A 15,546-nucleotide genomic window follows, 5' to 3' on the forward strand; every position below is an offset into this window, starting at 1 on the left:
TAGATTTGAACAATTTTAATATATAATTAGGTATATTATTTTTTGTTGTTTGTATTTCTTGGTATCACGTGTAGTACTCCTATCAATTGTAAAGTATTTTCTCTAATTCTGTGGTTATTCCGTTCATTCTTCCACATCTTGTAGAACAAAATCGTGCGAGAATATATCAGAAACGCACAGTTTTCATGGTTATATTTTATTATTCTATGTTGGTACTCCAAACTTTCCGCCACGGTTTTATCTGTCAATTCATCAATTTGCCTTAAAGAAATCAGTTCTGCCAACCAACATTTTTCAATGCAAAAATCACTAAAATATATTTATGGAAATATTTCATTAATTTAAAAGAAAATGCAATGAATTAGAGAAAATAATGTATAATACTCGTACAGAAGGCTCATTCTACCACTCGTTCATTCCAAAACTCGCCACTTCGTGGCTCGTTTTTGAATTTTGAACTCGTGGAAGAATATCAATGCCTTCTGCACTTGTATTATAAATAACTATTCCAATAAGAGTTTTCATTTTGATATTAAAAACAACCGAATATATTTCATAAGAAATTAAAAGTAAATTTCATCGTGTTAGGTATGAGAAGGTACGCCAATAACGATGAAAAAACGATATCAGTAGAATGGCCGACATAGATACAGATGCAGCGCCCTTTCAATTATTTCTATTGATGTAAGAGTTTTATTATTATTTTTCATCAATTTAATTGAATAAAGACCTTTATTATTATTATTATTATTATTATTATGTCCTTTTCATGACAAATTAGAACATTTCAGTGTCCTCGATAACTTCACGAATTCCATCTTCAAGGGCTTGAACCGGCTGTAGAGCATTTGAATATATCTTTTACGTGGATTAAAAGAAAAAAGTTTAAAGGTGTTGAATCACAAGATCTCGGTGGCCAATGTTGATCCCCTCTTCGGGAAATAACACGGTCAGATAACTTGCAAAAAAAAATCAATCAAAGCTCGGTTTCGCAATCCATTAAGAAGTTGCACCAGCCTCATCTTCGAGTAAGTAACGTCTAATCACATCACCACCCTAAAAATCGCACTAAACAGTGAAACGTTGAGGATCGAGTGGCTTCTCAACAATAATTCTTGGATTTTCTGAGCACCAAATGCGACAATTTTGTTTATTAACATAGCACTTGAGATGAAATTGGGCCTCATCAGTCAAGAAGGTTTTTTTGATACATTCTAAGGACCCAATCAGCGAAGACACGACGTTTCTGATGATTGAGCGGTTTAAGTTCTCGCTTGACCTGAACTCTAGAAACCTTGAAACCTAAGACTTCAAGCAAAATATGATGTAATATGGAATCCCTAATTGCCACGATCGACGAGAATCGCCAAACCTAGGTTTTCGTCAACACTACGGGCTACACCAGTAATATTTGAGATGTACTTGAGCGACGCACACGGTTTAAATTCTTCACAATCATAACTTGTCCCAGCAGCTCAAATTTTTCCACCAGTTTAATAATTGCCGACCGAGAAGGTACTTCACAACGACCCAAAAGTGCTTAAGTTTTGCGAAGTGTGACTGAGAAATTTTCACCATTTTTGTTGTAAATTGTAAAAAGTTGAAGATATTCTGTGACAATATTCTAAGATCACAGAATTTTTGTATTAAAAAATTATAGAAAAGATAAAAAAGGAACAAAGAAAATATATTGGGATGAATAAAATTATATACAAACCGTGAAATGAGGGTACTACATGGAAATACCTCTTTTCAAGTATGGTTCTGTGACTCTTAATATTTTTATTAATAGCCACTACAAATGCGAAAAGCTTTTTCAGAAGGAAAATTGGAAATGTACGTACTTTCATATTTTAAAAATAATATACAAAAAAATGCAAATTTTAATTTCTACCCCCTAAGCTCGATCTTTCGAGGCTGGCTGAGGACAATTGTTGATAGCTCTCATGGTTCCCCATCCACATCTGAACTTGCAGATACTTATGAATATCTCCAACTAAGCAAGCTGTCATTAGCACTTTGCTTTTACAGTGGCAAATGCCCGGTACCTCAGACAACCTCCGATTCCACCATACTACTTTACCAGAAATCTCTCACCAATCTCAACTATTTGAATGTAAAATTAAATTTTTTCTACCACAATTTCAAGTGCAATGCCTACATACCTTTGAGTAATAAACATAAATCGAGGGAGTATACACAATTTCTACATGCCCCAACAAGGTTATAGGACGTCGGATTGTGAAATATTTTGAAATCCATAATTTCATTATGAATGTATATTATTGTAATAAATTAAATGAATTTATTTGGGTGATTCCAAATATGCAAATTTGAATAACTGGAATTCGATATTTTCTTTAATTGTTGAATTTATAGTAAGCCGAATATTTATTATTTATCTGCATCTACCTGCTGAAATCCAAGCTTGGGCACCTATTGCGCCCCTTGTTTCATCGGTTGTTTGTCGAGCTTGATCTTTGTTTTGTGATTTTATTAGATATCATCATCATCATTCTCAGCTATTTACGTATTTATCTCAATATATTTTAAGTTAATATGAAACTTTGATTCACTATAGGTCCAAAAAAGTTTTTATTTTTGGAGAAACTCGCGAATGTAGTGAAATATCATATCAGTGATATGTTTTCATTTTCGCGCCCCTGTCTATTTGATAGTTCATGTTTGGGACGAAATTGGCCTACTGAAAATGACGTATGCTACCTCTATATATGTTTATTACTCTGAGGTACATACATATTAATCTATAATTAAAAATGCTTCAGGATCTTCGATAATCTCCAATTTTTCTGAATGACCAGGTTTTTTTGTTGTAAATATGCAATACAACTATTTTTTTGATCCCAAAGAATGTAGATGCAGATGTTTGGTCTCGTCCACTTATAGCATGTTATAGAAAAAGACAGTCGGTTCGCTATATTTGAAAGAATGAGATGAATAGGTACAAGGGTGGAAAAGTTTTGACCCAATCAATCTTCTGGAAATGAAAATATACGTTACCATGACATCTGCATCTCATTCTGCTTGCATTACTCATAAATTTTTTTTCAATCATCAATCTCCATTTCAGTCATCATTACTGATGAAGTTCATCTTGTAGAAGTTATTCTAAAATCTTCGAGATAGCAATGGGAGAAAGACTAATAAATTTCTTGGTAAAGTGCAATATTATACTGAGTGAAAACCAACATGGAATTGTAAAAGGCAAATCGACAAATACTGCTATTTTCCAGTTCATCATAAAAATCGTGGAAACCATGGAGGAGGAAATGAACATATTTGGACTTTATTTCGATCTCTCGAAGGCATATGACAGTGTTGATCATGGAGTATTGTTGGAAATGGAAATGGAGCAATATGGAATAAAAGGACAGATATAAAAATGGTTTAGGTCTTACCTAACACCGAGAGCAGAGGGTATTATTGATAGTAGAAAATGGGAAAGTAATAAAATCAGACAATACATCAAACAGGGTATACCACAAGGAAGCATATTGGGATGCATTCTATCCTTGTTGTTCTAACGAATTTAGTTTGAAGTTAATATAAAAGCTATATTCTCTAAGATAATTCTATCTTTCGAAATCTAAACAGTTGCGTCATCTATCCCATGGGTTTGGGACAGATGACGCATAATAGTTTTTTTTATTTTCAGACCCAAAATACCGACTTTTTACACTAATTTCAAAAAAAGATCCCACTTTGAGCATTCGAAAGGACAAAGATATATTCATGTCCCGAGCTTAAGGTATGAACAAAGAAGGGCGCATAAATATTTTGAGCTTTTGTCTGCACAAAACTTGACTGATTGCAGATAATAAAAGAGATTGGTTAGGGAAAAAGTAGGAAACCGTAAGAAGAATAAAATGTCAAAAATCATCAGAAAAAACATACCCAAGAAGTTGATGATAAACAGCCTTGCTAGAATAAAACGTGTAAAACGATTTTTGGTAAGTTCTTCCTCTGAAGAAAATGGTGCGATAAAAAACGATTCTATGGACGACGAAACTTTTGACGAAAATGAATGCTTAGGTTGCTTGGAGCGCTACGAAAATACCAAATCTACAGTGGAATGGATTCAGTACGTGGAGTGACGCAGGTGGTTTTATGACACGTGCAAATCTTTTAAAAACTACGTTATACCCTGTGGGAATAAAACAATTGCCGATAAGTGAGCATGTTATGTTGAGTCCCTTGAGCAATCTCTCCCAAACCCAATGCGTCGTCTCACCCATGGGATGCGGAAGAGAGTAGAGATTGCCAAAATCAGAATTTTTTATTTTATTTTATTTTTGAAAAATGTTTGTGATTTTTTGTTCATATTGATGTTATAATATAAAAGAATAATAACCAAAGAATTATTTATGATTTTAGGACCACGGTCAGTTCAAAACAGTAGATTTCTGGCGCATTTTACAAAAGGTGCGTCATCTCTTCCTGTTTTCCTATCCTAAACACCACCTCACAATAACTGAGAAAAACTGCCATTATTCTTGTCTGAGTATATTCAATAAATTGCCTATGCACATACGTAAAGAAACAAACTCAAAAAGATTTAAAGAAGCAATATATGAAATGTTAATTAACTTAGAACCCTATGATATGAATGAATTCAATAACATGTAGCTCATACATTGTAACGGGTGTTTTTTTTCGAGGCATATAACTTTAAGTTGGCATTACTGTTCAAGATGGCGAACAGGATTTAACAGCAGTCGTGTGATTTATTCTCAGTTTGGTTTGGCAATTCATCATGAATAGACTAACGCCTGAACAACGCTTGCAAATAGTGCAATTTTATTTCGAAAATAATGGTTCTGTGCGGAATCCGTATCGCACACTACGTCCATTTTATTTTGTTTAGCGATGAAGCGCACTTCTGGTTGAATGGCTACGTCAACAAACAAAACTGCCGCATTTGGAGTGAAGCTAATCCTCAAGTGTATGTCGAAACACCGTTACATCCAGAAAAACTGACTGTTTGGTGCGCTTTATGGGCTGGTGGAATCATTGGTCCGTACTTCTTCAAGAACGATGATGGCCAGAACGTTACAGTCAATGGTAATCGGTAAAGAGCCATGATTACTAACTTTTTCATTCCTGAATTGAACAACCATGATGTCCAGGAGCTGTGGTTCCAACAAGACGGCGCAACATGTCACACAGCTCGTGCCACAATCGATTTATTGAAAGACACGTTTGGTGACCGCCTAATTTCACGTTTTGGACCTGTGAATTGGCCTCCAAGATCTTGTGATTTAACACCGCTAGACTACTTTCTGTGGGGCTATGTAAAGTCATTGGTCTATGCGGATAAGCCACAAACCCTTGACTATTGGAAGACAACATTCGCCGTGTTATTGCCGATATACGGCCACAAATGTTGGAAAAAGTCATCGAATATTGGACGCCCAGATTGGACTACATCCGAGCCAGCCGTGGCGGTCATATGCCGGAAATCATATTTTAAATGTAATGCCACAAGATTATCTTGCAGATAAATGAAATTCGTGTCAATCTAATAATCCATCGTTGTTATATTGCAATTTAAAGTTCTATAGCTCTAAAAAAACACCCTTTATATCTATTTCTTCTTGTGATAGTTGTAGTACCCAGAAATAAAGATATATTCTATTCTATTCTATCCGAAAGGAAGCTTGTGAATTGAAACGAGGTTGTCGTTGGAAAAACAAACTTCGTAGAATGGAACAAACCTAAACGCCAAAGGCTACCCCCGATATACCAACGTATTTATTTTAGTGCATGTTTCTACGATCGAAACAATCTAAACTATCCGAAAATGTTTTCCAATAGAAAGAGAACCAAAACTCAACCTGAAAAAGATATGATATCGTAATTTCGACAAAATATGCAACATTCAACATGAACGCAGATATACTAACACTAACCAGATACATCTACTGATTAAGTAGGTCCTAGATAGTATGTATGGTATACATGGATATGCTGAATATTAAATTCATAATCAATTATCAATTTCATGAAATGAAAATCATGCTTTCCTAGGTTGAAATCGACATTTCTCAAAATATGGCAATTTTTCGAAATGCTGTATTTCAACATCTGTTGGTTCAAATGGTCTTATGACCAGTGATTTTGTTAGTAAATTGCAAAATACCCAAAGGTCGAATTTACTCAATTTGTTATGGGCGCAATTCTCATAATAAATTTTGAATTGAATTTCTTATTCTCACTTAAGTTCAGGAATCAGATTGTTGATAAGATACTCTGAATTTATATAAACCGAATACATTTTCGACAGTTTTCAGTAAACTGTACATAAAATTGTTAATTGCAACTTGTATATTCAGTCTTTTGTTGAATCCTGGTTACTCAGTTCCTATAGATGGTTGATTAGAAGTTAATTAAAAGTGAGTTTTGGTTTTAAAACATCCTGTGGAATTTAATCGTGCTCAAATTCTCTCAAATTACCAATTTTTATTAAGAACCATTCCTTTCCAACATCTTGTCTTTGGTTCATGTTTTTAAGCGCACTAGTATATTTTTAAGTGAGAAATGAACTTGTCATCGATAAATTCAAGATATTTAATTTTTTGAGAAGGTGGCTTTGCTCGTGGTTGCCTCAATGTCAGTGAGACCTAAACGAACAATCAGGGTTTTAAGAACGGAAAATTGCACAAAAGCTGTTGCTCTTGTCTAAGATGAATGTGATTATTAATGTAATGTAATTATTAATCCACCATCAGAAAAGTTGTCCAACGTTTTAGAGAAACTGGCAGAAATAAGCGTCAGGTAGGTAGCGGATGAAACGAAAAACAACTGCTATTGATGACATATTTCTTCACATGAATACTCTGCGAAATCGTGATTTAATATCAGTACATTCTTGAAATCAACTTCAAGAATTACGAGTTACAAATGTAAGCGTGTGGACAGTTTGCCTAAATAAATTTTGAAATAACTATTCATCATTATACCGAACAATACAGAGTGTTTCATAATATATGCCCAGGACTTAAGAATGTGATAGCTCGTTCAAAAATATGGAATAAAGTTTGTATCAACTTAACCTCTAAAATACAACATTTTCGAGATACAGGGTGTTGAAATTGAGAAAAAAACTTCGTTTGCTAATATCTCCGAAAACTTTTATCGTACAGAAAATAGCTTTCGTAAGTATTTCCTAATCATAATGATCTGTTTTGCGCGGAACTTTTTTTCAAGTCATAATTGTGGGTAATAGTGGGTGTTTTTCTCCCAAACTTCTAAGGTAATGGAGGAATCACGGTTTTTGAGATGCCAATGTGCCAATGTTTCTTATACAAAAAAGGTACTCTTGGTTTAACGCCCTGAAGTCGACCGTTTTCGAGAAAAATTAACTTTTATGTTGAAAAAAATAGTTAACCTTCTTTTTAAACGTCAAAAATTACAGGTTAACAATTCAAACAACTGAAAAATCTTTGAAAGAACTCAATACTGAATACACTAATCCCACTTCATTGTCATTTTTACCGTTTCTAATGTTTCCAATGAAAACTAAATATGTATTACAAAATTAAAAATGTACAAAAACAGTGAAATGTGCGACAGGTACTTCGGCAGAAGCAAGACGGTTGTACCAAGAAAGACATCCTGATCGACAAGTACCACACCATAACTTGTTTCAACGCATTCTCCAACGACTATGGAAAATGGAAGTTTCAAAAAAATTCTGCTGATAATGGACGGCCTATGGAAATTGCAATTTTCCAAAAGGAAGGTGTTCTTAACGAAATTCAAGAAAATCCGACCGCAAGTACTAGAAAAATTGCTCACAACTTAAACCTACCTCACTCGATGGTGTGGAGAATTTTGAAAAGGCAGCTTTGTACTCCTGCCGTACCCAAAAAGAACAAGCTTTATTGCCTAGAGATTTTCCGCCAAAATTTGCTTTTTGTAGATGGATGCAAGAGAAAATAACTCAAAATCCTCAGTTTGAAACCGAAGTGCTGGAGATATTCGCAAAAAACTACTTTTTTTTTTCAATTTCAACACCCTGTATCGAAAATGGTACGTTTTATTGGGTAAAAAAGCTATCACATCCTGAAGCCCTGAGCATATATTATGAAATACCCTGAATATTGTTGCTTTCTCACTTCTAGATTCATTAACTAAGCTGTCGAACTGGCATGACGTTATGGCATAATGAGGAAAGCAATCTCGTAAAAAAAAAAAACAAATTGGTTAATTGGGGTTTATTCGTCTTTTAAAAATGATCTAGTGCACTTGAAGGCATGAACCAAATAATACAATATTGAAAAGGAATGGTTCTCAATAAAAATTGGTAATTGGATAGAATTTGATCACGAAATTATTGAACAGGATGTTTTAAGATTAGGGTTCAACCCAAACTTCTAATCAACCCTGTATCATGATTAATAAACCAGCATTTAACGAAAGACTGAATATGCCATTTGAAAGTAAAAGTCCCATATTTACAGATAACTGAAAAAATTTCGAAAATCGAGGTTGAAATAAAAGGCTATATGAGACCCCAAATTTTACCAAATTTCAACTTGTTGCGTTTTTTTGAATGTGAATGTATATTCACATTTCACAGAACGTGAGAAGATCGAAATTATTTCTGCTAAAATTATTCCCAATGCGCAAGGATATAAATGAATAACTATTTCACCAATGACGCGAACTCTCCATAGAATTATGGTAAATAATATCATATCGTATTGATTCAATGCAATTCAATCGTGAAACAGATTATGTAACATATACGCAGCATCCATTCCAAGTGCCATTGTGTACGGTTAAAGAATTTGGCTGAAAGAAATTTTATCAATGGTCTAATCAAATCAATTCCTAAGGTTCCCTGTTTCAAGCAATAGTATACTATTGCATAAAACCTAAAGCTTAGTTTTCAAATTGAGCTTTAGCCTTTATGCTTCCTATCACTAATTTACGAAAAGAAGTAATTCGTTTCAATATAAATGCAAGGTATTTCAAGTTCAACAGCCTATTAGACGTTTTGGAATATGATATTGTTGGTAATTCCCTATTTAGCTGAAATATTTCCGAAGCTTCTGCGGTTATTGAAGAAATAAAAAAAAATTGTTTCATTTCATTTCTGAGATATTATCAACCTTTCCATTTTCAATTAATTCCTCAATTTTTTGCATAAGTTCTAATAGTTTTCAAAATATTAAAAAAAACTATTATAAAAAATACAGAAAATTTCCATAATCACCATTATGTGAATTATTTTTAATGTGAATATCCTATGAGAAAACTCGATTCACCTTTCCGGAATAGAATTATATGGGAATATCTTCCATATCTTCAACATGAAAAATATCATCAAAGAGCTTTTCAAATTTTGTCCCAAAAATTGTGAACAAAATTTAATCATAACTTCGATTTCCGAATTAGAACCATAATTTTTATGATTGTGTTGGATTCTAAAGAGAAAAATAGGGGTAGTATTCAAAAACAGTAGTGTGAAAAAATGAATAGAGTTTACGCATGGAATATTTATAGTAATAATAATTCACATAATAATAGTGACTATGGAAATTCTCTCTGTCTTTTCAGTTTTTGTAATACATATTTAGAAATGAATGAGAATGAGAATCTTTATATCTAAGAAATGAAATAAAGAAAAGTTTTTTTCATTCCTTCAATAACCGGTGCTGGAACTTCAGAATTATTTCACCTAAATAGGGAATCGCGAACAATATCATGAGATTTCAAAATTGAACCGTTCTCCAAAAACATCTAGTAGGCAGTGGAACATGAAACACCCTGTATTTGTTCACTTTAATTTCCATTTTACAACAATGTGTATAGAAGAATTGATGAAAAGAAGGAAACACCAAAATTAGTTAATAAAAATATACATATACAGTTAGCTGAGAAAATTGAGCAATATGAAGACCCATCCAAGAATACCAAAAGAGGGGTTGAAGAGGAAAACATCGATTTTTTTAGTAATAGCCCAGCTTCGTTCATTAATTAGGGGTTAGACAACGAAATACAAAACAAAAATATTATCAACTTACAGATGAGAATGGTGTTGCAACTGGCCATAAAAAAGTTGATAACGAGTTCAATAAAGAATCAAACAGACCATGACGATTTCGCTGAAATTTCAGAAAATATAGGTAGTCGTTTTTGTCATTTAAAATAAATTCACATTTTGTTCTTTGAAAACATAGCCGAGAATGAAAATTAAGGCATTTTGTACACCTGAGCATACTCTATCAGATTTTTGGGGTTGATTTTTATATTTCTCAGGAGCATTTTTTAGGAGTTTAATTATTTAATTCGCTTGATTTTTTTAAGATAGCTGATGTAACTTACTATATGAAAAATGCATGCACCTTCTCACAAATTTTAGATCGTTGAATATAACTTGACAATGAATTACTCCAAATGGAATAATAATAATAAGAAAGCTTACCTCCTGTTGTAGGCATGTGAAAAACGGCTAGAAAGCCCGGAAGGTCCTAACCTTGTTATTCAATGTTGTTTGACTAGACATCCAATTTTTAATGGAATTTGATGCACTCATGAAAATCCTATAGATTTTAAATGGTTATCTATCTATTTCGAACCTTCATTTAAGAAATAATAAACCAAGATATGGATTATTACAGAGTAATTAAAAATGAATATTAGTTCGATTCACTTTGAAATAATTATTACAATAATTCAATGTAGTGATCGATAAGGGATGATGGTAACTATTATATTAAAAACTGTTTTCAGGAATGTAATAGATGAAAATCCATTTTGATGAGAATATAATCATTTTCCATAGAAAATTAATCAATTAGAAAGAAATTATTTCAATTTTGAGAAGACGAGTTATTCGACGGAAATGTCGACTTCTATAATGATTAAATTGAAGAAAATTTGACACAGACTCATGAATTATTATTTAGGGGTAGGTTCATATACAACAAGAATACGGAACATAAAATCCAAAATGATAAAAATTTTAAATCCACTAATCAATTTGTCATAATTCAAAATTGATAGATGTAGGAAAATCAGGTGAAAATTTCATAGAAAAATAATAATTATTTGATGGATTCAGTCCTTACTGGAAATTCATAATGATTTGATGAAATATATCACGAGCACAAGCGTTCATTTAAATTCGTGGTCAAGAGTGCTGTGGAGAAATTAGAGTTCATTTTCTGTGATTACAAGTATATGTAAACAAATATTAGTGATATGGTACAAGCTAAGTGCTACACGTAATCACAGAAAATCAATTCAACAGAGCACTTTTGACCACGAATTTAAATGAACGCTCGTTATAAACACTTTTTTCAATTTCCACAGATTTTTAATAAATTCAACAATTCTTTCGCCGTCTAAGCGGCTCCATCAAGAATAAGTCACATCGCAAAGTGTTACATATTTAAGTGTTACAAAATAAAAGTATTACTCTTTCTATGCAAAAACTTAGCGAATTTTGTATTAGTTTACTATTTACTTAAACCGAATTTTTTAAATGGTAGTTGAGTTTTGGAGAAAAAAAGTTAAATTACACAAATATAGTTTTTGTTTGATGAGATTTCGTGCAAGATTTTTCTACAAATCGGTTATTTTTCAGATGAATATGGTCTTCCATATGCTGCATAACGCTTGGATATTATTCTTCATTCATATCTCACCTTCTGAAAATATTTCTAATTTTTAAATAATATGAAAGCACTGAGGTGTAGTCAGAAGCTTTATTATTTGTTAGAGTTATCATTCATGCATGTGCTACTTGTCCGCAAATAATAAAGTAGCTCCTAAAAGTCCCTACTTCACGTCAGTGCATTCCAAATTTTTTCTTTAGCTTATTTTATCCTTTGTTGTAGCAGAAGATAATATCACGTATAAGAGAAATTATTGATAAACGCCAATATAAAATCAAAGGAGAAAAGCATTGACTTAAATTTTGGAGCGTTGAAAATGCTTCCAATAAATCGACTTGAAAAAATTATCGCTTCAACTAATATGTATCTCACCTCAAGTGAAATTCATTAAAACCTATTGAGATTACCAGATTCAGCGATTTTGAGTTATATCACTAATTTAAATCTCAGCAGAACAATGGGAAAGATAGCATCGATTTCTCATTTGCTGCACTAATAAAATTTAAGTTGCATAAGAATCAGACTCTATTGTGGAAATCCACTTCCTTTGTTCATATCTCTTATTATATTATAATAATTGTCGAAATTTCCAACAATAATTTTTTTCATCGGAGCGCCTCTGAGGATGAAAAGGCATAAGACTAAAATAAAAGAATCTTTGAAAAAGATATGGAAATATATTTGGACTAAATACAAGGAAAAATCTTTTTTTGCGTTGGGGATCGAGAATGCCTGATTCAAAAATCACGTTCTTTTCCGTTCATGGATATGAATTGAAAGGTCACAATTAGCTACTTTGCCTACCTTGCGTGATTGCTTATCTGTATCAGTTATCTAGGTTAGAAACACTATACGAGTGATTGTTTGCTTCCACATACTAATATTGAATTTGTTCGAATTTATAAATTGTTTGCAACAATGTTGCCACTAAAAAAACCAACTTGAATTTCCATGCAGTGGAACAATTATGAACGAGAATTATGTGAATAAGTATATTCAATTATTGCCCTTGCATGTCATGTTTTCCAATAATAACAAGTACAAAAAGGCTTTGAACTTTTTTCAACGCTGTAAATGGTATTAATACTTCCGGCGTTTCCATTGAAATAATATGGTATTAATAATAGAAAAAATATATATCCAAGCATCTCCTTAGGGCCCTTACGCAAAGAGTGTGTCTTGAGACATCCGTCAGTAAAAAAAATTACAATATGTAAATCTGTCAACCGCCACATTGAACATTTTTGTATAATAGAATTTAACACTTGTTGATTCTTAACCGATTACTGGGTGGAGTACATGGGATAGTGTATGCTTTTGTGTTCTTCATAAGAAAAATATAACCCCATATTTTGTCCATAAACCATAAAACGTCTGATCTGGAGTACCTCAGGAAAGTCACCTGGGTCCCCTACATTTCATCATGTATATAAATGACATCATAAAATGTTTCAAGCACACATATGTGTTGCTTTACGCTGATGATCTCAAGGTTTTCCTTCGCGTGAAGACTATGGAAGATTGTAGAAAAAATCAGAGTGACTTGGATCGATTGGTGGAATACTGCGCACAAAACATCTTATTAATTTACTTCTTGAAATGTAACTTCATCACTTTTACAAATAAAAAGTTGAAAATTACTCATCAATATAACATAAATGGCAACCAGATCAGAATGGTCCATATGTGAAGGATTTGGGAATCTTATAACGTATTCGACTGACTGCACCAGTTCGAATTAATTCGAATTTTTGTAGAACTTAATGACATAATTAGCTCGAATTAATTCGCACTGGTGCAGCCAGTCGAATACGAAATTAATCGACGAAAACTTAAGATTCAGCAACCATGGCAACTCACTGGCTGTTGACTGTTCGAAGATGATGGGGCACATCATAAGAAACTGTCGAAATTTCTCGAACCTGCGCTCTCTGCACTCTTTACTACGCATTCATAGACAGCAAGCTCAGTTATGCCTCCGTCATTTCGAACCCGATATATGCAAAATACATCAATAGACTGCAAAGAATCCGAAATAAATTTTTAAAGTACTTGGCATACAAGACCAACACCCTCATTGTCAACAGTGACTACTCAGCAATACAGAAAAAAATATAACATTCTCAATTTGACTTAACGTAGAAATATAAATGATATCACATTTGCCTTCAAACAAATGAATTCACACATAGATTCAACAGAACTCTTATCGTTGATCAATTTCAATGTCTGTAGTCGTACAACAAGTCGTCCTGAATTGTTTTACATAAGTTTCAGAGGACCAAATATTGAATTCGGCTCTGGTCAGGTGTCAAAGAATCTGTAATCATTATGCTCCATCCTTGAACCTCTATGATATCTCCTTGAAAACATTCAAAAATAAACTACGATATTTGATTGTGTAGAATCGATTGACTATGTTTTTTTTTCTTCGTCTTAGAAATATTGTACCTATATATGTCTCATGAATATTCTGTAATAGCTTTTAACTAAAAATATGTTTTTTTTATTTTGTGGATACTGTTTTGGACTTGCTCTGTTTGTATCCCGTATTTCTGAAATAAATAAATAGATAAAGGCAACAAAATGGCTCTGCTTAGGATGCCAAAACATAGTCGTGTTGAAGGTGATGAACAACCTCCAAATTGGGCATCAATGTTGCCCAAGATTGCAGTTCAGCAATGAAAAGTCAAAAATTAAAGTTTCCTCTATACGTAGGTACAGTACATACCATCAGTTGTGTGCTAGGCTGGTCTGTTGACCGTTATCTGTAGCGATGTTTATTTCAAACTCGAATAGTTTTCGAGATTATTGAAATGAGTTTTGCAAGGTAGACTGCGTGCCAGATGTTCTTCTTCAACCAATTGTTCGACTCAAAGAACAGATATGCGGATTCCGGTGCTTTGATCATTATCATCAGGAGCAAATTTGACGCGAGACTATCTTGACGACGTTGGTAGATGTTTTCTTTAAATGTTTAAAATAATATTTTCGGGTTCACTACTATTCTTCGTTTTTTGAATTTTTGTTGGGCTATTGCTGTGATGAATTGTTCTATGACTCCATATTTATTCTCATTCCTCTTCATGACTAATTTTGTACAACATACAGATGAATATGGATTTCATATTTGTTGATTCCTTCTTATCAAACTGTCGTTTTACTTGGCCGTTTTTTCCCAAATATCATTTTACCCATGAGACAATGTTTTTGGAACTCTTCAATTAATTCCTAATTAGTTTACCTTTTTATCTATCAAAAGTATTAATGTTACCCGCGAGAAATCATAATATTATCACCTAAGCTAAGTATTCACTTGTCTTGTGGAACTCTAGTGCTATTGAATGGTTGCAGTATTACACTGAAGAAGCTTCCGGAAGAAGCAACAAAGGAATTGATGGATATAGCCAAGGTATAGTATAAAGATCGATAGCAGATGGCGCTGAACCATAAGCTATAGCTAACGCAAAAATAATACGATATTCGTTCAGTGGCGTGGTTGAAAAGTAGTAGCATAATATTGTTAACAATTTTTATGATCATGAAGTTAACACTTAATGTTTTCGGTATGAAACTATAATTATGGAAAATATAATTACAAGATACGTATTTATTGATCATAACATTTTTCAAGGGTTATCCTTGATTATATTATGGCCAAAGCTGAAAAAAAAGATACATTTCTAGCGGCCAATAAGCTCGCTCTCGTGTTTTACTGAAGTAATAGAAAAAGTAATCGATAACGAGCCGAATTGGTAATACAAATCAGGAAATTATAACGAAATACAAATTTGAATTTTTAATAGAGCGCTAAAAAGCTTGAAAATAATTATAACTGAGGGTATCAAAAGTATAAACTGACAAAATCAGAACCCGCTGAAGCCGATGAGTTGCGTCA

General features: G+C 33.0%; 1 protein-coding gene across 25 annotated transcripts in view; it reads right to left on the minus strand.

Annotated features, from left to right (window-relative positions):
* LOC123671736 (transient receptor potential cation channel trpm) overlaps positions 1–15,546 on the minus strand; it is a 241,241-nt gene that overhangs the window by 151,836 nt on the left and 73,859 nt on the right. For 5 of the 25 annotated variants that reach the window (XM_045605757.1, XM_045605732.1, XM_045605753.1 and 2 more), the window contains exon 3: positions 10,053–10,133. The exons of the other annotated variants lie outside the window; for them this stretch is intronic. In XM_045605757.1, the coding sequence (XP_045461713.1) occupies positions 10,053–10,133 (81 nt within the window). The remainder of the gene's footprint in view (positions 1–10,052; positions 10,134–15,546) is intronic. 25 annotated transcript variants of the gene reach the window in all.

The sequence above is a fragment of the Harmonia axyridis genome, chromosome 1, assembly GCF_914767665.1.
Source record: "Harmonia axyridis chromosome 1, icHarAxyr1.1, whole genome shotgun sequence".
NCBI classification, from domain to species: Eukaryota; Metazoa; Arthropoda; class Insecta; order Coleoptera; family Coccinellidae; genus Harmonia; species Harmonia axyridis.